The sequence below is a fragment of the Chiloscyllium plagiosum genome, unplaced genomic scaffold, assembly GCF_037043375.1.
Source record: "Chiloscyllium plagiosum isolate Xiang-an unplaced genomic scaffold, Cpla_swu_hap1 HiC_scaffold_22, whole genome shotgun sequence".
NCBI lineage: Eukaryota > Metazoa > Chordata > Chondrichthyes > Orectolobiformes > Hemiscylliidae > Chiloscyllium > Chiloscyllium plagiosum.
Window position 1 is genome coordinate 27,508,338 of NW_028270160.1, and position 27,495 is coordinate 27,535,832.

Genomic DNA, 27,495 nt, shown 5'->3' on the forward strand with positions numbered 1-27,495 from the left:
TGGTGATAATGAGGTGGCATTGGAAAAAATTGAATCAGAATGCTTGATCATAAGTGTCTGTAGAGACCAACTGTAGTAACATTTAAAAAAGAGATGAAGGAATATTTTTCAAAAGGATTTTAAAGGGATAAGAATGGGAATAAATTCCATTCCAAGTGAAAAATTAGCATCATGAAAAACTGAAGAGCTGAAAACCATCTCTTTGGTTTTTTTTTGTTATCCTATTAATAATTCAGTTGGTTTGTCTACTGCCTGAAAACGTATTTACATTAGGCTGAATTACAATGAACATGTTAAAGTCAATGAGCACATTTGAAATGCAATCAGATGGAAGGTGTTTGCATTGATCTTGGATAAGGTAACCTGAAGAATTTGAATAGATGTCAGTTTGCACTGCACAAACGTAAGTAATTTGCATATAAGAAAATAGCTGATGAGTTTCAAATCAATGTGCAACCATGAGAGAGGATTTGTTAAATAAAATACTTCTCCGTGTGGATATTGTAAATAAAGATTAACACACAGGCAAAGGCACGCAACATGCAGAATTTAGTGGCAGTGATCTGAGTTCTGCCCACAGGAGGGAGCCCTGCATCTCTGTTCCAAGATTCCTCAGGGAATTGAGGGAAAAGTGAAGCATCCAGAAGAGTGGAATTAAAGTCCAATACTTTCAACCAGGATTGTAACAAATGGTGGAGGTAGTTCAAAGGGTCATTTGTCTGCTCCTGACCCTGTGTTCCCATATAGCGTGTTATTGATGTCATGGCAAACCATAGAGAGAATCCTGTGACCCACCCTAACCTCAATCATAAGGTCATACAGCACAGAAACAGATTGTTCGGTCCAACTTGTCCATGCCAATCAGGTTTCCTGAACTGAACTGGACCGATTTGTCTGCAATTGACCTGTCTCCCTCTCAACCTTTTCTATCCATATACCTGTCCAAATGTTTTTTAAATGTTGTCATTGTACCTGCCTCTACCTACGGCAGCTCATTCCATACATGCTCCACAGTGTGAAAAAGTTGCTCCTTAGGTTCCATTTAAATCTTGCCCCTCTGACCTTAAACCTATGCCCTCTAGTTTTGGACTCGCCTACCCTTGGTAAAAGACCTGGGCTATTCATCTTATCTAAGCCCCTCATGATTTTATAAATCTCTATAAGGTCACCTGTCAACCTCCTAAGCTCCAAGGAGAGAGACTCCCTGCCTATTCAATCTCTCCTTTTAACTCGAACACTCCAGACCCAGCCACATCCTTGTTCACTTTTTTTCCCCATGTCCTTTCTAGTTTAACATCTTTCCTATAGCAGGCTGACCGGAATTGTACGTAGTATTCAAAAGGTGGCCTCGCCAATGTCTTGTCCAGTTTGTCTAGTTTTCTCATGTCACCCATGGACAGCAGCTTCATTCACATAACCACTAGATTGGACTGGTTGTCCATGTGCTTATGACCATTTTTGGCGAGTTGGTCTTCGAAATAAGGATTTCCTTTTTAACACACAGGTTAAATGTGGGGATTTGAGACTCTCCGTGGAACAGATTACGTTCCATTAAGGACCTGCCTCCATGCTGTAAACCTCTGGCTCACAAAATAAAGTTTGATTCTGTTTGCAGATGGATTCTGACATAATTTCATCCAAGCTACAAACTCTTCCTAGTGGCAAATAGAGACCTAAAGTGTGACCCACCAGAGGAGTGTGGATTGAGTAGTGAAAAAAATACCTTTACTTTCAATCAATTTTTCCCTTCCCGTGCTTTAATTTGAATGTTGACTGAGGTTGCTGCCTTCTGATGACAGACTGGTGACCACATTCAATTGAAAGGAATACCCAGGTAAATAAAAGCATAAAGGGTGAGGCAATCAAATCAAGGCACTTTTTATGTTACCATTAGAACCTGGTGTTACCACCAGCCAATGAATTGTAATGGCCTAATGTGTAAAATGAGGTTAAATAATGCGTAACCTTGCTTCCGCTTGTAGATTCTCACAGAAAGCTAATATTGCTTTGATATATGTTGGTGATGGCCCTTCTGTCTATATGAAAGGTGCCCATTGGGAAATGTAAAAAGAAACTTACTCTATAGCCAGTGTTCTTCTGTACTGTGCAATGTATAGGGATCTGTATTCTGAAGCCAGTAATATAGTACTTGGCCTGAGAGAGTTTTATGTGGAATGTTGTCCCTTGATATTTACTTAGGGAGGTTATGGGTGAGGCCTAAAAGGGCCGAAGAGCATAACGGAACCAGAGATTTTATGCTCTGTTCCCAATTCACAGCTGGTCAGCAGGAAAAGAGGCCAAATGGGAAGCCTTGGGAGGACCTCAGCAATTGGGTGCTGGGAGAGAGTTGCAAATGAGAGGCAAAAATGACCCATCAAATGACTCCATCTAGAAAGAAGTGCTTGCAGCTGCTTAGTAAAGGCTAAAAAAAACTTTGTGAAAGTTGACAGCAAATACCTCCCTTTCAGTACTCGTTTCTCTTACCTCTGTTCTGTGGGAGCCCAATTTAATAGTTAATTATTAAGTACATCAGATTTCCACCAAAGAGCACTCAGGCGCCCCAGTACCTATCAAAGAAAGGACAAATAGAATCCATTATTAAAGCGGTAGTAACTGCTCATTCACAAAGTCAAAACACAATCCAAGAACAGTCAGCGTGGTTTTGTGAAGGACAAATCATGTTTTACTAATTTGGTAGAGTTCTTCGAGGTGTCACAAGTAAAGTGGCTAATGGGGTCCTGTCACTAATGGGGTGATGATTTATTAGCTTGGATAGAGAATTGGCTAACCAACAAAGCAGAAAGTCAGGAAAAATTGGTGTTTTTCTGATTGTCCAGATGGAACCAGTGGGGTGTGACAGGGTTCAGTCCTGAGGGTCCCAACTGTTTATGATCTAAAATAATGATTTGGATGCAGGGAGAGAAGATGCTATAGACAAATTTACAGGTGACACTAAAACAGAAGGGACAGTAAGTTGGAATAAAAAAAACAAAATTATAAATGGAGAGGTTAGGTGTATGGGCCAAAATTTGTCAGGTGGAGTTTAATGTGAATAAGTGTGAGGTTATCCAGTTTGATCAGAAAAATAGAAAGACAACTTATTATCTAAATGAGAGAAGTTTCAGAGAGCTTTTAGACAGAAGGAACTAGGTGTCCTTGTGCATGAATCACAGAAACCTAGTATGCAAGGACAGAAGATAATAAGGAAGACAAATGGAATTTTGACATTTATTGCTAAAGGAATAGAGAATAAACGTTACTACAACTGTATTAGGAATATTAGACACAGTTTTGGTTCCCTTAGGTTAGAGAGATATGTAGTTGCAATAGAAGCAGAACAAAGGAGGTTCACTTGATTGATTCCAGAGTTGAGACTGAGCAGTTTAGGCACCTATCTGAGAATTCAGAAGAATGACAGAACAATTCATTGAAATAGATAAAATGCTAAAGGGGATTGACAATGTAGACACGGTGTGTATTTCCTCTTGTGCAAAGAGCTAGAATGAGAGGTCATAGTTTTAGGATAAGAAGTAGCAGATTTAAAATGTAGATGAGAAGGAGGTTTTGAGAGGCTGCTGCAGTGGAGGATGCAGTGTGGATCCAGCCATTCCTGGTGGCCATTGCGGCTGCATCCTGATGGGTCTTATGATGTGGTGGGCTGCTTCAACAACAAGGTGGGTCCAGGTCGGGATCCCAATGGCCTGGATTCCTTGCGATGGCTTCAGCATTTACGAAGACATGGTGGGCCAGGTGCGGTGGCTTCACTGTCAGGCTTCCTCGGTCTGTGGAGCACTGGAGCTGTGAATTGAACTAAGATGGGTTTTGTCTTAATTTTTTTCTTATTTTTTAATATATATAATTTCTATTGCTAAAGTGACACCAGAGTGTGGCAACAAACACTTTTTCTCTGTAGTTTGTTTTGTAAAAAATGCAAGTGACAATAAATTTCTCTCCAACCTGACCCGCCTTGCGCATATAAGAATTAGGCGACCACAGCAGTTATAAAAGATGCAGGCCGAGCAGTGTTGAGCAAGTTTTCTGGGATAGATGGTGGGGAGTCCAGTGGGGGAGTAGTCTAAACCTGGCTGCCCAAAATTAAGCTGTTGTGAGTGGGGTGCATGCACATGATACACACTCCCTGCGCAAACCATTAAGTTTGAGTTAAGGCTAAATGATGACAAATCACCACAAATTATTTTTCTTCATGTCCCAACTGAGTTATAACAAGTAGTTATCAACTCACTGGGAAAAAAGGAATTAAAATAGTTTGTGGATAGGAAAAGGGTGGTAAGCATCTTTAAGCTTTAAACTTCCCTTCCACTAGTTTCTGCTGGGAGGAGGGAATTAAAATTCTGCTTTCATCTCTCTCATAGCAGTGATTTATTACTAACAGAATGGACAGCAGTAAGAAAAAAATTAAACTTTACAGGGCCCATTATTAGGAGGCAAACCAAATGGAGAAATAGTTTATAAAAGTGGAAAATCCATCATACTGTGCATCATTTAAAAAAAAAACTAATGAGGAACTACTTGATGTCAGGTAAAATCATGTGTGTGGGTTTCACTGTAATTATCCTAGAATATACTTTCTAAATGTGCGGATACTTCTTTAAAGCAAATAAGAGGTAGACTATTTACATGGAACCAATGTTCCTAAATATTTCAGGGACTGTGCAGTATGTAATTAATCATTTGTGATAATAGCAAAGAAGGTAAAATTGGGATGTTTATTCTTAATGCCAAACGGTTGTGGAAATTAATTTCCAGTATTTTAAAAAATATTTCTTTGCAGATTTAACAAGGCCCAGTTGTGACTTAAAGTGTATCTTTAATTATGTTCCAATACTGTGTGTGTTTCAGTCCCCAGGATATATACGAGAAGTCAGCGAGGATATTGTCCAGCAATGTAAAGAGAAACTTGAAATGAGTGCGTGCAAAGAGCTCTTCTGTAACTGTGTAAAGTAAGTGCAAAAACACAATGTCGGACTTCTCTATTATTCATTAGGGAGTGATTCGCGTTCTCCATTTAACACAAATATCCAGTTACGCCAGTTACTTTCTCATAATTTGAAACATGATAATTATATTTCTCTTGCTATTTAGTGTTCACTTAATTATTACCATAAGTATGTCCTCTGGAATGTTACATTTGAGCTTCATTGGTTGCTCACTTTGAATAATGAATCCCCCAGTACAAATCTGATAAAGATGCTAAGTTCAAGTAGCTAGATGATGAGGTACATTCACCATTCATAACGTCTCTTATCTTCATTATCTGCATTTCGACAACCAAAGCATATTTCTTCAATGAAAAAAATCTGTCACCAGCTCAGTATGTAAAAATGTTTCCCAATCTACATAGCGATAGCATTGATAGTGCCTCAACTCATTGTGCCTAACTTAATCATTGTACTTAAATCTACTTATGTAGTACTTATGTAGTACTTTTATCATAAGGTGAACTCAGAATGTATCACCGAGGAAAAACAGAAGCTGAGGAATTGAACGGTTAAGAAATGATCAGGAGTTAGAGGGAAATTCATAATCCTCCTAGTCCCCTGACAGGTGTTGAAAGTGAGACGGGAGGAATTCCACCACAAGGCCATTGGGTCAAGGGTCAAATGTGATCCTACCTCCAAGTGTCTTGGTGGAGGTGGTTCATCAAAAGTGGCACCTAACCACTGCTTGGAATTTGAGCAATTAAATGCCCAACTGTGAGCAGATTTCAGATTGTGTTGGGATCTCCTCACACTGATCGGTCCCCACTGACAGTAGAGACCAACAAGTGCCTGAAGGCAGCTTGTCATGGCAGGAGGTGGGAGCTCATGAGGCTTTTTCAATATTCACCAGAGGTGTGGGGATCAAGGCCACAAGGGTATCTTTGACATGGATAAGCCAACAGCAGTGATTAAAATTTAATTTGTATTTCCTATCCTGGTGTGAAATAAAATTAGGCGGCACAGCGGTCGAGATCAGGAAATGATCCCACCAGGCAATTAGTTTTAATGTGCTTAATATTCCATCTGAAGTTTCAAGAGCGCTTTTAAGAGGAGAAGCGACTAGACAGAATAAGAAACGGCTCAGTACTTGCAAATTCTGACATCAATAGCAAAGTTTAAAAAGTGTGCCTATACAAATGGCAGTTGTTAACAGTCGATGTCATGGAGAGTGTTTAAGGTTTGCAGTGGATTGCAGGATGAAATAGCATACCAACATCTAGCTTTATTACAAGATAAATCATTAGTTATTGTCATTTATTGCTAACGTTTTTTTAATCCAAAGACAATTATTTCAGTTTATTGTTCAACAGCCTTGGTTTTTCTTTGTATTTTCAATCAAACAAATTGAACAAGAAATTTTACAATCCAATTTCCTTTAAGAATGTTTATTTTGGTGCACTTAAATATTAGGCTCTACAGTGCACCAAATATATGCTTGTATCAGGCAAGTAGTCTGTTGTAACAGTACGCAATTTTGAAAAGTTTGCTTTAATTTTTACATTGTTATATTGCATTGAAAATGTTTGCTATTGGTTTTAGGTTTCTTGAACACTTTTGGGCCATTTTTTGGTGGAAAAGATTTTAATTGTCATTCATTAGCACTTGGATGACACTTTATTTTGGATGTAGTTTTAAAATGTCTGCAAGTATTTAACTAAAATAGATCTATCCAATGCACTATGATAGAAGGACACATTCCCTTTATTATGCAATGTTTTGTGATGCACTACATCCTCCTTATCTGGTTAAATACACTGTTAGGGGATGTTAATCAACTTATATTCAAATTGGTAGACTAAAATCCCTAGTTATCTTTGCAAATATGTTGTACTGGACAGTAATGTAGAATACAACTTCAGAATATACTAATATACTTCCAAATCTTTTTTTTCATTATTTCATGTTATAATAATTTTATCTTACATTTTATTTTTCTCCACAAGTGTCTATAATTCTATGAAGTGTCTAACCAATACAAAAGTAAAAAACTCAACACAGTCTTTGCGATGGTCTAATTGCTCTGATTATAAATATTTTGTATGTCTTTCATGCTTACCGTTTTCAGAGAATAGTGTCTGGGGTGTAGTTCTTCCCTCCTCAAATGCGTCATGTGTAAATGTAAATAGTTACAGCCTGCAGGATCTTCAATTGGCGTGTTATCGTAAATCCAAACCAATCTTTCCTTCAAGTCCACTCTCAATGGGCAGAGTTTTCCCCACTCTGTTATGGTATGGGCAATGGCAAGAAAGTTGGGAAAATATTGTGATGTAAAAGAATCAAAATCTCAATACAAGAAATTTTATTTCTGATTTTTCCCTTGAACTTTAAATGCTGACGCCAGAATCTCATTATTCTGGCACCGACCTTATTTGCATGCATTTCCATCTTGGGAATGCCCCAACTCATCTTTTTGCTATGCCATTTCCAGTTTTGTATAGAGATTAGATTAGATTCCCTACAGTGTGGAAACAGGCCATTCGGCTCAGTCAGTCCACATTGGCCCTCCGAAGAGCAACCCACCCAGACCCATTCCCCTCTGACTAATGCACCTAACACTATGGGCAATTTAGCATGGCCAATTCACCTGACCTGCACATCTTTGGAATGTGGGAGGAAACTGGAGCACTCGGAAGAAACCCACGTAGACACAGGGAGAATGTGCAAACTCCACACAGTCACCCGAGGCTGGAATCGAACCTGGGACCCTAGTGCTGTGAGGCAGCAGTGCTAACCACTGAGCCACTGTGCTGCCCGTTCTCTCCTTCCCAGAGAAACTGGATGACACAAATTCCCAAACTGTAAGTCAGAGCCAGTACTTGGAGGTTATGACTCGACAAAACTGTGGCCCAATCATCATCCAACGGTGCTTTCACCACAATGTCCTGACAAGCTTCAGGGACATTGTTGTCTTTGACCCTTCACCCACAGAAGTCAAGATTGACAAACCACCAACTTCACCATGTCATTATGCCTGCTCTTGGGCCCCCTCTCACACCACTTTAGCTCTTCAAGACTTGACTTTGGATCTCATGAGCACCTACAGGTTGAATGTTTCTGCCGGATCGCTTTACTTGCAAGGTCACATACATCTCCTGGATCTGCACATGGTGAATCGTACACCTCTTAGCTTGCATTCACTCACTTGGAGGCTACCAGCCTCTGTACTTGATATTGCTTTGCTGTTCAGTAATGGACTACCGCTTCTGTGGCTTGGAATGCTTTTCGGATCAGAGAACAAGGCAGGTAGCTTGTGGATATGTCAGTGTCACACCCACAACATTACCAGCAGCTCACCCAGCAAATACACTGTGTGTGCTTCCAGCTAATGGCTGTGAGTGAAAGTCATTGAGAAACAACTTGTAATGGGGTCCAAGGGGAACTACAGTCAAATTCCAGTCCAGGCACTGGGCGACGATCAGACCTGCAGGTCACTTGCAACCAGTCCAAGGATTATGGGTAGATCAATCAGGATGCTTTGTAAACTGCAGTTCAGCTGAAGTCATTCTGAGGCGTGGGCCATAATTGGTCCTGATGATTTGGGTGGTGACCGAGGGGGCTTATTAGAGAAACCCTGAGAAAGCAGACAACTGAAGTTTGTCGATGAGGTTTTGGTGCACTGAGATACTGAGGGGTGATTACAGTGATGGGGACAATTCTACATAGAAAGTTGCATTCTCATTGATAATTGGAGGGCTCTGGGAGCTGCAGAAGATGGGGCTGGGTATTGGCAGGGAGGTGCTAATGAGTTAGTCACTCTGGCCTCTGTATGCAGGGTGTGAGGGCAGATGGGTACAAGCCCATCAAAAGCATGGGTATTCACACATTCCATGAGCTCTGGGTGTAAAGGGCAGACATTAATAGTCATATAAAAGATCCAAACAGAAGCTGGGAGGCTGAGAGGTCACAGGGAAAACAGGGCACTTGCAAAGTTACTGTTTTGTTCTTTGGGAGTGGAGTGAACGGCTTGGAATTGAAGCAGTCCCAGGAATCATGTCTCCACTGTTTCAGTAATGCCATCCATTAGCATCGTTTTAAACTACATCAGCAGGACCTTCATTGTCCAAGTATGGACATACCAAATCTTGTCCTCAAGCAATTAGGAGCATCACATTGTTCACTCTAAGTCCCTTATCGAGTCAGCAAAGCAACTGTAATTGACCAAAAGCACATCAAGTGATTACAAGTCTTGTGTCATTGCTACACCACCTCCCATATACATAATGGGCACAGAAAAGAGATGGGTATAATAAAAGGGGCATGAGGGTGAGGAAGGAGCGAGAGGAATACGTGGGATTAATGGGGCATATGGCGTTAGGTTTTGAGTCATGATTACAACAATCCCAATGTCTGAGTAAACAGTAGCACACCTCCTAGCCTGCCTTGCCTTGCATTAACCTCTGTGCTGCCTAGGACCTTCGTTCAGAGACAACTTGGATCCCATCCCAGCCTCCTTCCCTGACATGCAAATGGAGCATGCAGAGGCTTCCTTACAATAGAGAGCTTTGCAGGGTGACGATCTTTCCCAACTTCCAGTACCCATTCCCTTCACAGATATCAGTCCTGCTCCTAACATTTGAATGGGTACGTCAAGTATTTAAGATGCTGTCATCTACAGGGCTATGGACCAAGACTTGGAAGGTGAAATTAGATGAGAGCATTCTTTCTCAACAGGCTGGGACATATTGGCCCCCTGTGTTGTAAACCTTTCAGCTTCCATGAGTGATCTGGCTGGAGATGTTCGCAAACAGTACAAAAGATTAGTCACAACAGAAAAGCTGCTTTCTTGTAATAAGAATTCAGGGTCACAGGATTATCTTTGTTCCCTATCTGGATATTAGTGTGCCTGGAATGGGATATTCCCAAAATCTATAAAAATTAAATAATGCCGGACAGGAGATCAGCCATCATGTGGTCTACTATCTCTCAACAAGGCGAGAGTTTTACACCACAAAGAGAGTGCATCTTGTTCCAAGTTTTTGCAGTGTAAATTCACTGCATTTGGCTAAGAAATGACATTACTTTCAGAACTTTATGGGATGTCAGTTGGCCCCAGATCAGGTTTTTGTGTGTCCTAGGAACCCGCTATCTACAAGGTGATTTATCTGTTGTTGAATCATCAGTTAAAATCCCCAGTTACTGTTAAAAAGTGAACTAAGCATTAAAAGCCCATTTTCTGTTGGCAAAAGACTTGAGTGTATTTTATGATGTTTTAAATATTTCCTTTTGGTTCTATTTCTTTAAAAGTGGTACTTCACATTTCCACTTACCATCATATCTATTTATGGCGGACCTTAAGCAATGACTATTACTTATGTCGTAGGGAAATTAACCACTTTTGCCTGCAGGCTTAAGACCAATCCATAACCAATTACCTTCCCCGCATTAAAATGTATTGGAACGTGTATTTGGAAATGTCACCACTCAAAAATAACACATTTTTGAGTTTGTGTCCGCACGATAATGTTCTCATTGTTAGGTTTGCTTGCTGTGATTAACATATAATCACTGTTCTGATCCCATTGATGAAGGCTATTGTGAATGCATGACCTGGGCAGTATCTATGGCACTATAAGAGTGTAATTTGCTTTAACAATTTTCCCTTTATTATGATCTTGACTGTTGCACAGGATTTAACGTGTTGGTTTCTTCTCTAAGATTATGAAGAAGCCATTTTACATCATAGGAAAATTTCTTTTGACAGTATGTCTGCTTTATTGCTGTAATAGACCACAGTTAATTCCTTGGAGGAGACAATGGTAGAACTGTTTAGTGTCAGACACGAGAGACTGAACGAGCAAAGTGAACCTCCAGAACAATGCAGGAGTGATTTATGATCGAGCAAACTGTTTGCATGTGATTCTTGCAAAACGTTGCCAATGCACAATTGAATTTAAGCAAGGTGGATTATGGCAATAGCAATAAAGGGCAACGATTGAAGCAAAACTGTGCAGTATTTAGTGGATGCAATGGATGTTTATACTGGAAGGTACATTGATTTAGATTGGACTTTCTATTTTCACAATAATTACAGGTAGTTCTTCCCTAATGTGATGGTTGTGTTCTTGTGCAACCCTGCATTATAGAAGAATCACGCTTTAGAAACATTGCTTGAATTGTTGGCGATGTAATCTCATTATAGCCAATACACATTTTAAAACTTTGTGCTTTGGAAAAGTGTCCCCAATTCGTCAACAGAATGCCATGTATGTTTAACTGGTATGGCTAGATTGAATGGATAGTGGAAACCTAAGGTAGCAGGCAGAGAAGAAAAACCAGAAAATCTTGTAATGTTTCCAGCAGAGGGCTTGGTAGCTAGTCACCATTGCTGCTTGGTTGATTGGAATCGTGATTTAAAGACCAAAGCTAGTGGGGAGCAATGTAGAAGATTAATTCATGCACCATCTGAAACATCCCAACTTATTTACATCCTATTCTGATTGGAAATGGTCATTGCTTGAACCTTGTATGACACAATATTACTTTATTCATATACTTTGTTGGCTTTTCACCTTGTAGCAGAGAATTCAATCAAGCTGTGCTGGAAACATTGAAAGAATTTATTGTCAGCAAGATCCATGCTGAAGTTCATTTTAGTGTAAATACTGCATAAGCGGATCCAAGAAACTTTGAGCAATTATGTTTGAAAAATCTGGCAGAACCTTAAATACTATACCTGAGTTATTGAATCGACAGGCAGCTCAAAACTTTTCTGTAGTATTTAAGTAGAAAGGTGATGTTGATGGCTACTATAAATGGACTGTGTACTGTGGAGCAAGTTCCAATGTTGAGCAGTGATCAGAACACAGTAGAAATGTAATAAAAGTAGGAAATTGGTATTAAGTAAAGATGCCCATTTGAAGAGGCAGTGTAGGCATGATCAGCCAAATGGTCTCCTTCTGCACTAAGATTTTTGTGATTCAAATTTCTACCTGGGATCTGGCTGAAGTGTGTTAGCTTTGATGAAGGGCTTTTGCCCGAAACATCGATTTCTAAGCTCCTTGGATGCTGCCTGAATTGCTGTGCTCTTCCAGTACCACCAAACCAGAATCCTGTTTGAAAAGTCAGCTGAAGCTGATTATGTTGTGTACACATGGCATTTTAAATATTATTCTAAGTTAAGATAACTATAATTGAAGTATAAAGTACAAGATATGTGCTTGGATTTGGAGGTTTGTTAATATTTCTCCTTTTTTCAAAGTACGTCAAAGAAGCAGTTAATTATGCTGAAGCCATGCACAGCCTTTATCTGTGGTTATTTTAAGGCTGAGTCAGCGTGTGGTTGAGGAAACACTAATATGAGTAAAATTAGCAGTCTCTCTCTCTCTCTCCCTCTCTTCCAAGTGTAAATTAGGACCAACTGTAAACATTTGTTGATGAAGTACAGAAACACTTCACTCTTTGCTTTCTTGGGGAATATATTAGCTCATGGCAAATTGTGCATTCCTTCAATTGAAGATCTCATGGCTGATTTTTCAAAACACTATGCAAGGGCATAGTGGGTCCAGCTAGTTTCTGAAATGCGAGATGCTGAGAAGATCTTCAAATATTTTCTAATGATTATACAGGGTAGAACAATGAGGAAAGGTGCGGGGGGGGGGGGGGGGGGGCAAATACTTAGGAATTACCATTCATACTTAAAAGCTGATAGTTACAGAATCAGTAGTCTTCATTGACCTCAATCATAGCTGTGTATATTCTGAGTGATTTTGTTGAGTGTCAACAAAATGATAAAATTCTGAGTGTCAACAAAATCTCTGTAAATACATTTGAGCTTTGCACTTCTGGTACCACCTATGTGTTTGTGGAAAAGAGCTACTATCTCATTAAATTGAATAATGGTAGTGGCTGTTCTAAACTTAAATGTAATAAAATCTGAGAGACTTGTATAAGGTCATCAGTACGCAATAAATGTGGTGTATGGTTCACAAAAGGCACAATAAAATCCTGAGAGGATTATAAGGGAATTTCTAAAACATGGCTAGATGCTACAGTTTTTTTTTAGATTAGATTCCCTACAGCATGGAAACAGGCCCTTCGGCCCAACAAGTCAACACCGACCCTCTGAGGAGTAACCCACCCAGTCCCATTTCCCGCTGACTAATGCATTACAGGCAGTTTAGCATGACCAATTCCCCTGGCCTGCACATCTTTTGGACTGTGGGAGCAAACCGGAGCACCTGGAGAAAACCCACGCAGACACAGGGAGAACATGTAAACTCAACACAGACAGTCACCCGAGGCTGGAATCAAACCTGGGAACCTCATGCTGTGTGGCAGCAGTGCTAACCACTGAGCCCATTGTTGTGAGTATGTTTGCTGAGCTGGGAATTTGGCCAATAGACATTTTCGTTCCCTTTCTAGGTGACATCCTCAGTGTTGTGGAGCCTCCTGTGAAGCCCTGCTGTACTATGTCTTTTGGCATTTGTTTGGTTTCATTCCACTGTTTCCAGTTGCTGGTTCTGGTTGTTCATTGCAGTGGTTGGTATATTGGGTCTCGGTCAATATGTTTATTTGTGGAGTCCGTGGATGAGTGCCAAGCTTCTAGGAATTCTCTGGCTGCCCTCTGTTTGGCTTGTTCTATTATTGTTGGGTTGTCGCAGTCAAATTTGTGATCCTTGTCATCTGTGTATATCGATTCTAAGGATAGCTGGGTCATGGTGTTTAGTGGCTAGTTGATGTTCATGAATGCAGATTGCGACTTGTCTGTCTGTTTGTCCTATATAGTGTTTTGTGCAGTCTCTGCATGGAATCTTGTACAGCATGTATATCCTGCTCATGATGGGTATTGGGTCTTTTGTTCTGGTAAGTTGTTATGAGTATGGCTGTCGGTTTATGGGCTGTCATAAATCTGAGTGGTAGGAGGAGTCTGGCTGTCAGTTCTGATTCGTTATGTAAGGTAGTGTATTGGGTCGTAGCATATCCTTGTCACGATATTTGTCTGCCACCCATCTACGAATGAAGTTGCAGGTGAAAGATTCTAAAACCAGCAAGGAAATGCGAATCTTTTGCCAACTGCCTAAGTGCTATCTACGAGCAACTCTGATTCCTACATGAATGCAGAAGAAATCAAATGGTGCAGACCACCAATCAATAACCCATAAGCTAGAGAAACAGCCAGACAAAATGGCCTCAGGATGATCCAGGTGATGAGTACGGATGCACACAACAGACAACACAGGTACAGACAAGAAATTGTGCACCAAAAGCGGGATGTCTGCAAACCAAATTCCCAGCTCAGCGAACATACTCACAACAACTGCAAGTAGCATCCAAGATACAAATCTTTACACAAATCTTGAATGACTATAGACTGTTAGGCTATTAAAGCAGAGAACACTGTGAATTGATTCTGGCATTCATTGCTGGGAAAGATTTGATATTACTAGACCTGAACTTGTGTACATTATCCTTTTGCAAAAATCCATTTTCTGTATCTGATATTGGGAGGGGTGGTGAATTTTGTTACCAACCAAACTTTACACACAATATTCCAAAAGATGGCTATAGAAACTTACAATTATTTGCAGGAACCTGTTTCTATTCAATCTAATCTAATGTTTGTGCTGTTAAAATTTGTATTGCATGTAAACTTTATATGTCAAATGACTAGAACCACTAGCATATGATCAGAAAATGCATCACTGCCTCCAACAGGCAGGGGAATACAATTTCCAAGAAACAACATTTATCAACCAAAATTACTACCAAAAAAACTGAAGATATGGTTTTTGAGATTAAGGGCGGAATTTTCCCTTCGTTTGTGTGGTGTAGCAATGATGAGAAAGGTGAGAAAACACTGAGAGAATGGAAATAGCCTGAATCTCAAGGAGCACAAAGTTACATGCTGCCAGTCAGTGTGGCTCCAATTACTTTGTTAACACAGGGTCTTTAGTCCTGATTTGCACGGAGAATTGTTTTCCCAGTTTTCTGTACAAACCTTAAATGGCAAATTTGGAATCTCGCCATTAAGCAGCAGTTGCCTAACTCTCATGCATTTGCATGTCATTAAAGCTCCAACTCCTCTCATTAGTACACCACTTATCTTTCCTTTTCCAGGAACCATGTGGTGCAAATTCCTGACATGCAGCTGAGAGTGGACATCTGGCAGATGAACCTTCTCAAATGCTTGTCCCAGCCATAATCTGACTATTTCTCCTTAACAATATCCCTGCCTGCTCTTTGAACAACATTCTCCATGACCTTTCATCTGCACAAATTGGCATCAGCTTCACCACATCATAGCTGCTCTTGGACCAACAGTTGCACCATTTCACACTTTACTGGAGAGCTCAGGAACACCGAGATCTTGACTCTGCCAGGTCGCTTTGCACACAAGAACATGAGCATCTCTTCAATCTCGTACAGCTTGTGGATCTTGGCTTCTTTCTTCCCAGTCTCTCATTTTGCAATTGCTTGGAGACTGCCAGTCTTTGCGCACCCAATGATCTCTTTGCTCAGACTCATTTCCTTCAGCACTGAGTTACAGGCTGTCAGCCTCTGCGTGGTTCCAGTTACTTTCTTAGTACATAAGGTCTTTCGCGCTCAGTTGCAGGCATGCATTGCTTTTCAGTCAGAGGGCTGGAAGGGTTATTTATTTCAGATGAGAACCGTTGAGTGTACATAATACATGCAATCATGAACATTGCAGGGTGCAGTGGCGAAGTTAGATTGAGTGAGATAGCAGAGATTAGATGGTAGCATTGATCTTTACCAAGTGGGGAAGATCACTGACCTCCTTCCTGCATTGTTAGGTGACTCCCTTCACCTAGGACACGTCACTGACCCAAGATGTCATGGTCGGGTGGCGTGGCTTCCTGTTGCAAGCTGACATTCATTTGCTCTGAGCCATGCCCAGAAAGTAAGGAGAACCAGAGCAGGAGAGATTGTTCAAGCTTTGCCACATCTGAAGCAGCGTGCCTCTGGACTTTCAATATCATGCCAGCAGCTTGAACATCAGATGGTCCTGACAGCGGTAGCATCTCCACCCCCTCTGACTGCTCAAACAAGGAGCAGGCGGAGACCATTCAGCCCTTGCAGCTACTGCCACTTTTCAAGAAATCATGGCTGGTCTGATTGTAACCCGGGATCTGAACTCCCACCTATTCCAATAAACTTGCAAACACCTTGCTTGAAAAGAATCTATCTACCTCTGCCTTAAAAATATTCAAGGACTCTGTTCGAGAGAATCCCAAAGAGTCACGACGGTCTGAGAGAAAACCGTTGGCCCCCTCTCTCTAAATGGGCAGGAAAATGAAGCTGGAACAATTAGAATCAGAGTCATAGAGATGTACACACGGAAACAGATCATTCGGTCCAACTCATCCATGCCGACCAGGTATCCCAACCCAATCTTGTTCCACCTGCCAGCATCCGACCCATATCCCTCCAAAACCCTTCCTATTCATATACTCATCCAGGTGCCTTTTAAATGTTGCAATTGTACCAGCCTCCACCACATCCTCTGGCAGCTCATTCCATACACGCACCACCCTCTGCGAGAAAAAGTTGCCTCTTAGGTCTCTTTTAAATCTTTCCCCTCTCCCCCTAAACCTATGCCCTCTAGTTCTGGACTCCCCCACCCCAGGGAAAAGACTTTATCTACTTACCCTATCCATGCCCCTCATGATTTTATAAATCTCTATGAGGTCACCCCTCAGCCTCCGATGCGCCAGGGAAAACAGCCCCAGCCTATTCAGCCTCTCCCTATAGCTCAAATCCTCCAACCCTGGCAACATCCCTGTAAATCTTTTCTGAACCCTTTCAAATTTCACGACATCCTTCCGATAGGAAGGAAACGAGAATTTCACACAATATTCCAACAGTGGCCTAACCAATGTCCTGTACAGCCACAACATGACCTCCCAACTCCTGTACTCAATACTCTGACCAATAAAAGAAAGCAAACCAAACGCCACCTTCACTATCCTATCTACTTGCAACTCCACTTTCAAGGAGCTATGAACCTGCACTCCAAGGTCTCTTTGTTCAGCAACACTCCCCAGGACCTTCCCATTAAGTGTGTATAAATCCTGCTAAGATTTGCTTTCCCAAAATGCAGCACCATGCATTTATCTAAATTAAACACCATCTAACACTTCTCAGTCCATTGGCCCACCTGATCAAGATCCCATTGTAATCTGAGGTAACTCTCTTCGCTGTCCACTACACCTCCAATTTTGGTGTCATCTGCAAACTTACTAATGGTGGAGTATTCAAGTGGCAGGCAACTGGAAGCTCAGTCATTTTTGCAGACAGAGCATATTGCTCAACAAAGCCATTACAATCTGCAGCTCATCTCCCCAGAGTACAGGAAACCACACTGAGAGCAGCAAATATAATAGTCTAGATTGAGTCGCTGCTTCTCCTGGAAGTTGTGTCAAGAGTTTAGGATAGTGAAGAGGAAGGGGTAAACAGGCAAGTGTTGCATCTTCTGTGATTGCATGGAAAGGACTGCAGGGGTATGGGGACATATTGGAGAAGTGGACCAAGGTGTCCTAAAGAGAACAGTCACTGCAAAATGCTGACAATGGAGAGGAGACAGATATGAATCTGCATCCAATAGTGGCAACCCACTTGAGGTGGCTGAAACGGTGGTTTATGATCCTCTAGATGCTGTTCGGGCAGGAAATGAGGACTAAGAAAGACCCTATTTGTGTTGTGGGAGGGAAGAGAAGAGGTGAGGGCACAAGTCTGAGATATGTGTCAGACATGACTAAGCATCTTGTCAACTACAGTGATGGGGAATCTTCAGTTGCGGGAAAAGGTGGAAACTTTTGATGACCTTGGAGGAATGTGGAATCATTATAGCAAATGCAATGGAGATGGAGAAACTGGGAAAATGAATGGAGTCTTCGCAGAAAGCAGGGTGAGAGGATGTAGACTGTGGGAGTTGGAGAGTTTGTAGAGGATGTCAGTGGCCAGCCTGTCACTGGAAATAGAAACAGGTGTCAAGGGGGAGGCAGCCCTGATGATGTCATCGACCCACCGGGGATGTTGGGAGGAGGAACCAGAGCAGGAATGTTCCATGTATTCCACAAAGGTATAACTGAAGCCATACCTCTGATCTCCAGACGGATAGCGAAGTTAAAGGAGAAGTTGCTCAAAATGAGGACGAGTTTGGCCAGAGAGAGGAGGCTAGTGGTGGATGGGGATAGTTCAATCTTCTTTCCAGGAAAAGTAGAGAGTCTAAGACTTTCCTGATGGAAAGTTGACATGCAGAGAGGTTACATGGTTAAAAAAAGTGGTCGGTTCCAACAAACAAGAAATTATGAAACTGATGTAAAGCATCAGAAGAATTGCAGATGCAACTGGGAAGGGACTAGATGAGGGGAAAGGAAAAAAAAATTGAGTCAACATTGAAAGGGAAAAGTTCCATGAGGCAGGAGTGGACAGAAACAATGGATCTGCCCAGGCAGTCCTGTTAGTGAATTTTGGGGAAGTAGAAGCCAGCTTATTAGGATTTGGGGACTGTCCGCGTGGAGGTTGGGGATAGTGGGATAGGATGAGGTTCGTGACAGTCATGGACACAACAGCCAGATGTTCGATGATCCAAAAGGAGGTCAGAGGTGCCCGAGAGCTGGCAGCCTCCACAATGAAGAATTCAGTGCGTCAGATAACAGCACAACTCTTGTCAACAGGCTTAATTACAAAGTCAGGGTTGGATCTGGATCTGAATCTGGGATCTGGATCTGAATCTGGGATCTGGAAACAGAGTGCAGTCAGTTCAAATGGAGATAGTTTCCAATTGGTGAGGAGGAGCAGCGAAATTAAGGCAACTGATATCATGTCAATAGTTCTCAATGAACAGGTCGAGTGCAGGTAAAAAGGCCAGAGGGAGGCATCCAGGTGGAGGGAGTATTTTGAAGACGGGTGAAGGGGTCTGTGGGACAGGGAGAAGACTCCTGTCCAAGAGAAATCGGCACAGACGGGAAGTGACAAAAGAAGAGTTCAACGCCACAGAGCTTTCAGAAGAGAGTGAAGTCAGAAGGGTAGTAAACACTCATGAAGAGATGGGGTTAGGAGAAGGATGGAGACAAGGTGAGGCAGAGGAAGGGAAGGTAGGAAGGTTCCAGAGTTTTGGGGCAATTTGCATTCCTTAATACCCAAAAGGAAGATCAAAGGTAGGCTAATTAATGAGGCGGAGAACACTTGCTTCATGCCAGGCTGTGCATTCTGAATCTCATGCAAACACTTCAGCTGCAGTGGGGCAACTTTTGTCTTTTTTAGAATCCCTACAGTGTAGAAACAGGTTATTTGGCCCAACACGTCACACCGTCTTGCCAAACAGCATTCTACCCAGATTCGCCACCCCCACCCTATCCCCATAACCCTGCATTTCCCTTGGCTAATCTACCTAGCCTAAATATCCCTGGACACTGCAGGCAATTTATCATGGCCAATCCACCTAGCCAGTACATCTTTAGATTGTGGAAGGAAACTGGAGCATGTGGAGAAAACCCACGCCGATACAGGGAGAATGTGAAAACTCCACACAGACAGTCTCCCGAGGCTGGAATTGCATCTGGGTCCTTGGCACTGTGAGGTAGCAGTGCTAACCACTGAGCCACTGTGTCACCAAATACCTTGATTTGGGTAAATACAGATTAAAGCAGTTTCACAGATATTTTTCTAAACTAGTGGATTGAGGATTTAATCTTCCTGATAACAAGGTATGCCAGAAAAGTAGGGAAGTAGGACCGAGTGTGGCAGTTGGGGAGGTGATGGCCCAGTGGTATTATCACTGGACTGTTGATTCAGCGACCCAGATAATGTTCTGGGAATCCAGGTTCAAATCACTCCATGGCAGATGGTGGATTTTGAATTCAGTAAAAGAAAATCTGAATGAAGAGTCTGTTGATGACCATGAATCCATCGTGGATTGTTGGAAAAATCCATCTGGTTCACTAATGTCCTTTAGCAAAGGAAATTGCTGTCCTTACCTGGTCTGGCCTACACACATTTGGCCCACAGCAATGTGGTTGGCTCTTCCTCTAGGCAATTAGGGATGAGCAATAAATGCCGGCTTAGCCAGCAATGCTGTCAACCCATGAATGACTTTTAAAAAGTATACCAAAGAAACAGTTAAAATGCTGGAGAAGGATGATGTAGTCAAACATTGTTGAGGAAAATAATAGTCAGTGGGAGAATTATTATACTGTTGGTATGTGCTGACTGCCACCGAATAGTGGAAAGAAATAAGGTAACAAATTTGCAGGTAAACTCTAGAAAGATGCAAGAACTATTTTAGGGAGCTAATGGGAAGCTTCAGTTTCCCCATGAACGACTGGATAAACAATGTTATTAAAAACAGCAAAAGGAATACCTGAATTGTCCAAATCTTAGATAAGTCTGTTTTCAGCCCAACAGCAAGAATGTTGGATTGAGTTTTGGGAATTGAGGGGAGCATATTTCAGTAGGAAAAAATATGAGGAGCAGCCTCCTTTAATCTCTAACAATCAATCCACCCAGACTTGCTATCCGGCAGAGTTCAGGAATTCTTGATGAAGGGCTTATACGTGAAACATCGATTCTCCTGCTGCTCGGATGCTGCCTGACCTGCTGTGCTTTTCCAGCAACACACTCTCGACTCTGATCTCCAGCACCTGCAGTCCTCACTTCCTCCTACTAGACGTCAGGACAAGAAAAGCTAAAGGACAGCAAGTGGAGAGTATGGTGAATGGCTGCTTTTCAAACTAGAGGTGGTGGTCCACAGGAACTAGCATTAGGGTAGCTGTTCTTTTTGTTAAATCTCATATCAATGACATGGGCCTGGGAAGCTTAGCAAATTATCCAAAGTAAACAATGAGTCGGATAGGGACGATCCCAGGGATGTCAAAGGCTGGTGAAATGAACAAACCGCTTGGTAGACGAAATTTAATGCAGAGGAATATGAAGCAGTACATTTTGGTATAGAAAGATGAGAGGTAATTTACATTAAATGGCACAATTTTAAAGTGCAAACAGAGGCACTTGTGGGTGTATGTGCACAAATCTTTGTGGCAGAATAAGTTGACAAAGCTGTTGAGAAACATATGAGATTTTTCTATTTATTAATAGAGGAATAGAATACAAAAATAAGGAAGTTGTGCTAAAATGTTTATAAGGCATTGGTTAGGCCCCAGCTGCAGTATTGTATTCGATTTGCAAACACACTTTAGGAAGGATGTCAAGCTGGATAGATAGTGTAGAGAGATTTAGTAGAACAATACCATGGAGTTGGAAAGTGAGATTGGGTTCTTGCTCAGCCAAACTAAAGATTACACAATGGACTGATGGCCTCCTCCTTTGAATTTCAATGATGCTCCGTCAACTCCAATGTGGAGATATTGAGAGTTGCTCTCCATGGAGAAGTTAAAAGTTTCGGTCAAGCTATTTAAAAATCCTGAACAGTTTTGATACTGTAAATCAAGTAAATTGTTTCCAGAAAAGTGAGTAACCAGAGGTCATAGATTTATGGTGAAAGGCAGAAAACCAGAGCTAACATGACGATTTTTTTTTGTTTTAACCCAAAGAGTTGTGATCTATAGTGCACTGCCTCAGAAGGTCATGAAAGCAGAATCAACAATAACTTCCCAGTTGGCACTGGCTAAATGCTTAAAGGGATTAGAACTAAAGTCCTATGGGAAAGCAGCAGAAGGGTGGCATTAATTGGATAGCTGTAACACAAAATAAGCATGAGCAACATAGGCCAAATGGTCTCCTGTGTTATGATTTGATTCAAATAATGCTGTAGATTATTGTGGTCACACCTGAAATAATGTGCAATCTTTGTCACGATTCCTGCAAGATTACTATTCCTGTCAGTTCACACAAATTAACATGTTTTTCGATTGTATTTTCATAATGTTGTAAACTAGGTCAGTGCACGATTATCTCAGTGGACAACCATTTAATGAATACCAGGAAAGCATGTATTTTGATCGTTTTCTACAGTGGAAGTGGCTGGAAAGGTAAGGCTCATGGAAGCAAAGACGTGTGTCTTTACATTGCATTTTTATTTAAAGCATGTTAAAGCTACTGAACAGTCAAAAGATTTAAACTGGGACTACAAACTGGGGCCATGCTTACAACAGATTTATTTTACCTGCTGATAATGAAACTTGTTAATGAGAGATTTTGGAGTTAGGGAAACATGAAGGCCATCAAATTGATCTATTTATGTTCAATACATGTATACATTGTCGATACGTACTTTTTCCCAATGATTGTTTGCTCTTTACCCCTTGGATGTGGATAAGAGACAAACTGTTTGCAGATCGCAAGTTTCCTCTTTTCAGGCTTTCTCCCTCCATCCATCTTTCTACATTATTAAACCTTTTCTAGTTCACTCTATTATTTGTAATCTGCTGGATACCTTGCATTTTGTTTGGTGCCTGCTTACTGACGTATAATGAATTATTTAGTAGTGCTATGACTATGCTATTAAGCAAACTGAGGATTGTCATTAATGCAGTGGAACAATGATTGAAACCAGAGCTAAAACTTGTAAAAATCATAATTCAACATTGAACCAGATGGAAAATGTTTGCTTTGACAGTATGTATATTAAAGCCTGGTGAGCTAAAGAGCTGTAGCCTGGTACTTAAAGGGGAAATGTAATATATTAAAATGTCATAAAAAATGTTAAAGGGAATTAACTGTGCATTTATAGAATCAAACTTTAACTCTGCTTTTTATTTAAAACTGCTGCTAAGAGACAGACATTTTGTTTAGAATTCTCTGGATATGATGAGATTTGTTTTGTTTCAGTAGTAATATGAATGAAACTGATGGAGTGTGAGCAACATTGGTCTAGACTTCAGTCTGGAAACTAGTTCTATATTGGCAAGGGGGGCAGGTTTTGTGCTCTGCGGGCTGGCGTGACGGGAGTGGGTGCTTTTGCAAGGTTAGGAAAGCCCAAAGAATAGGTTTCTTGAATGTCATAGAATCCCTACAGTGTGGAAGCAGGCCATTCAGCCCATTGTGTCAACACTGACCCTCTGAAGACCCACCCACCCAGACCCATCTCCCTATCATAAACCTGTAACCCTGTATTTCCCATGGCTAATCCACCTAGCTTGTGCATCCCTGGATACCATGGGCAATTTAGCCTGGCCAATCCACCAAATCTGCACATCCTTGGACTATAGGGGGGGAAACTGGAGCACACTGAGGAAACTCACGCAGAGCATCTGCAAACTCCACACAGACAGTCACCCGAGGGTCACACCTGGGTCCCTGGCACTGTGAGGCAGTAGTGCTAACCACTGAGTCACCATGCTGCCCTTGTAGAATGTAGCTACCCCAGAGCTCCAGTGGGCTATTCCCGCTGACGGGAAGTTTGAATCACAGGCCAGAGGACTTGCAACTGCACTTCTTTCTTTTAAAAAAAAGCTACAAAGATACTTCAGTCTTTGAGGTAATACTGTCAGCCATAAAGCATATTTCTTATTAACAATTGGATGGCAAAAAAAAATTATCAATGGGTGAATATGTTCTATATAATATTACTTAAATTAATCCTATTGAAAAACAAATGAGGCCCAAAGAGGAGCATGTTGAAGTGCTTAAGAAAATGGAGATGGAGAATTTCTAGTATCTTTGAGCCAATGTTAGAACTTATCTGCTACTAAATTGTTTCTCCACTCATCCATCCCAAAAGCAAAGATGTGCGTTTTTTGCTCAGGTTGTATTTTTCTTTCAGACAAGCTGTGACGAAAAACACATTTCGGCAATATCGAGTACTGGGAAAAGGTGGCTTTGGTGAGGTAAGATATCTTGGCAGCGCTTTTCTGCTCAAGTATTTTCTTCCTTCTTGAATTCAAATTAAGTGCAAGAAAAATGCCTTCTTTGAAATTACGTTTATGTTTTTAAATGACTTCCAAAATGTTTTAACTAATATTTTAGTGGCCTCAGTCAAAATTCTAAAACATATATGCAATTTCATCATCCATGCAACCTGCTGAACTATTAATCCAGGTTTAGAGGTTATATGTCTTTGAAGGCCTTAACATTTTTATTGTTCTAAATACAGGTGAATGTATAGAACTAATTGTTCTGTCTGCTTCAATATAGGTCTGTGCTTGTCAAGTGCGAGCCACAGGGAAAATGTATGCTTGTAAGAAGTTAGAGAAAAAGCGAATAAAGAAACGAAAAGGAGAGGCGATGGCTTTAAATGAAAAGCAGATTTTAGAAAAAGTAAACAGTAGATTTGTAGTAAGTATTTGAGTATCATTACCATGTGATATGTTGACAGGTGTGTACAGTCCACCTTGAACGATATTCAGAATCCGAACCGATTTGCCTTTGAGTGTTGAATGTTCTGTTTATTACGTCCTTGTTTTGTGCCTCATACAACACAATTAGAAATGTATAATTTTGTCCACCACTCTGTTTTGAGATTATGCTAAGCATGTTTAATCTTCAACAGCACTAAGTAAACAATGCAACATATGCAGAAACGATACTATTTGCTGTCTTAATATTTTGGTGGATTTTAACTTAATTGACGAATCATCCTTTAGATTCTTTCTTTGAAATAGTGAATATGTTGGGAACTGTACACATCATTTCATGCAGGGAGAAGCTAATGGTTGTAATTTGAATTTAGTTAGATTTCTGTTAATCTGTTTAGTCTTTTTCTCATTTGCCATTGGCTTTCTACTGAATATTTGTTTGCAGTGACTCATCTGTGTAGCTGGACACACAAACATAAATGTATGGTCTTTTTAAACCAATTGGTCAGCTTGATGCTATAAGATTACAAAAAAGTACTGGATTTCCAAAATAAAGGCTGAAAATAGTGGACCTACAGGCCAGTTTAATAGGCAACTGAAGTGAAAGGCTAGGTTGGCTTTGTAGGTAAAAGCTTCCATCACGTTTTTTAAAAAATTAATTTCTAACAAATAATTATTAAAGTGGAGAAGTAGTGTTTGTAGAAATATGCATTGCAGTGATTTCAATCAGTGCTAAATTTGAGAATATTTTCTGGTATTTCAGAAAGAATAAAAGTAGCATTTCTGCGGTGCCTGCTTCATCGAATAAACTGATTTCTCGTGATTGAGGAATGAGCAAAACCCTTGTTCAATCAGTTGACTAATCACAGCTGTGACATTGTTTGACAGTATCCTACATGCTTTTCTTAGTTCAGCCTCCAACATATTTCTGCATCTGGGTACGGCTTTAAGAAAATAGAATGAAAACTGCATACAATACTCTTTTTTTTCATGTGAAACATTTTGAGCAGATTTTTCCACATTCAAGTCTGTGGTAGTGTTGACACTCCAATAAAATGCTTAATATTTAAATATAACATCTGTATGTTATATAAGACTCGAGTTCTGTTTGCAGTGCATGAGGTTTAGATTCTGCAGACACGCCCTAAGAGCTACTTCTATCATTCTGCACTTTAAGTAGATGCTAGCTAACATATGATTGGTGTCACAACTCTGAATCTTGCTTGTACTCAGTTCGCATTCACCCAGAATAGCAGGATAGCTAAGATGGTCTTCAGTTGGGGGTTATAGAGGAACGGTTGCTTAAGGATCCCACTCCCGATTGTTGTACTGCTTAGCTTTAAAGGGAAAAATTGGGCTGGAAATAATAAGTTAGATGATGCCTGCTATCTTAGCCAGAAGACTAATGGCCACTACCTCCCCCCTCCCAGCAACCCCCTGCAAAACCTCCCACCCCATGCAAATTTCTCTGGACCTTAACAGGATAAAGTCCTAATCAGTCAGTGACCTCCCTAACACCAATGTCCCAAGATCTTTGGGGGGGTTCTATCCTATCTCCATGAATGACAAGCCAATCAGATAGCTGGAAGCTTTTCAGTCCCAGCAGCACTACCAGAGGAGGTGGCCACTACTGGGACTGAAGGAGAAACAAGACCAGGGGCAATGCATGCAAACTGAAGTTAACTGAAGTGGATGGACTTGCTGGGGCCACTGAAGATTACTGGGGACAAATGAGTAAGGTTCCTGCTCCTTGTTAGCAAAGGCTGAAGGGGCAGACGACTTTTAGTAGGGGTGGCATTTGCCACTGTCAGGCCCTCCATGGGCCACAGAGGAGCCTGATCAGGAGGGCCCCACCACAAATTAAGAAAGAGGCTGCCAGGGAATGCCCATGTATTATGACCCGACTCCTCCCACCTCTGGTCAAATGCCAACTTGGTGTTGCAATGTGCCTTCCAAGTAGCCCTTAGTTGGCCAGTGCAGGAAGGTTGCTCTTCTGAAGTTAAGCAGGAAGACAATGGGGCTCTCATCCTGTACCTTCCCATTGATTAAGTAGCCAGTTGGTTCCTGGGGATTCAGGAAACGTCACCTACTACAGACAAAAATCGGCTCAAACTCAGCAACGGCCATCTTCATGGTTGAAAAATTACCAGCGAAGTTTACACTGTGCCCCTTTGAGTGAGAGTCTAGAGAGACATGAGAAATTACTTCTCTCTAAGTGTCATGAATATGTCGAATTTACTATCCCATACTGCAGTGGATGCCAACGCATTGAGTAAAGTGAAGGAAAAGAGAGACAGATTTTCAATTGGTAACGGGTTAAAAGATTATGGAGAGCGGGAAGAAAATTGGAGTTGAGGCTGAGATGAGATCAGCCACGATCGTATTAAATGATGGAGCAGGTTTGAGAGACTGAAATGCCTACTCCTCCTCCCAGTTCTTATAAAGAGCAACAGATGCTGTGGAGCCATACACCCACACCCACATGGAAATGATGCTTTCAGAGCATAGAAGACAATTTGTCATAGAAGAGGGAAAAATATAATAAATTTAGCAAGCTGGTCTAGATTTTCTTAATCAATGCAATATGCAATTTCAGACCACTTCCTAATTTTTTTTGTCTGATTTAAGAGCCTGGTGTTGCTGCTTAATTCAGGTGTCTGTCTTCTTTGCTCTGAAAATGTTTGAGCGCGCTGCAGAATGAGCACAAAATTTGAGATACACAGGGACAGTAAAACAAAATAACAATCAAATATTGAATTAAATACTGCATGTGATCTGATCAGAAATGGCGCATGAACATAACCATTGTGTATCCAGCCTGGAATTTTCCACCAACTCTATGTAGATGGTGTCATGGTATGTCACTGAATGGTGGGATACTGATATGTGGCTGTGATTGCACTTCAACCTGTGGTTCTTTACAATGGCTCTGCCACCTGGGATTGGCAACTTACAAAGGTTGGGTTATTGCCTCATAAAGAGGGTGGAGTCACCTACATAAGTTTTTACTATAGAGCAGATTTATCCTTTTAATATTCATAAACAAAAACACTGCGACGATATAAATAAGTCAACTCTTGACACAGGACCCACCCGCAGCCAAAAGAAAAGCTTTCAGGAGGCATGGAAAGTTTAGATGATCAAATATGGGAAACAAAAATCCCACATGAATTAAAGTGTTCTACTCACCTTGCCTTTTCACTAGAACTGGGGGAAATTCTATCCCTTAACTTAAAACTGTCATGTTTTTATGAATATTAATAGCTGGAATTCAGATCATG

At 41.1% G+C, this 27,495-nt stretch overlaps 1 protein-coding gene across 1 annotated transcript in view; it reads left to right on the forward strand.

The window, feature by feature from the left end:
• Positions 1-27,495, forward strand: part of LOC122561187 (G protein-coupled receptor kinase 5-like) — a 233,515-nt gene that overhangs the window by 173,567 nt on the left and 32,453 nt on the right. Inside the window, exons 5-8 of the mRNA XM_043712718.2 lie at positions 4,861-4,961; positions 21,857-21,949; positions 23,683-23,746; positions 24,054-24,194. Coding sequence (XP_043568653.1) covers positions 4,861-4,961; positions 21,857-21,949; positions 23,683-23,746; positions 24,054-24,194 — 399 coding nt within the window. The remainder of the gene's footprint in view (positions 1-4,860; positions 4,962-21,856; positions 21,950-23,682; positions 23,747-24,053; positions 24,195-27,495) is intronic.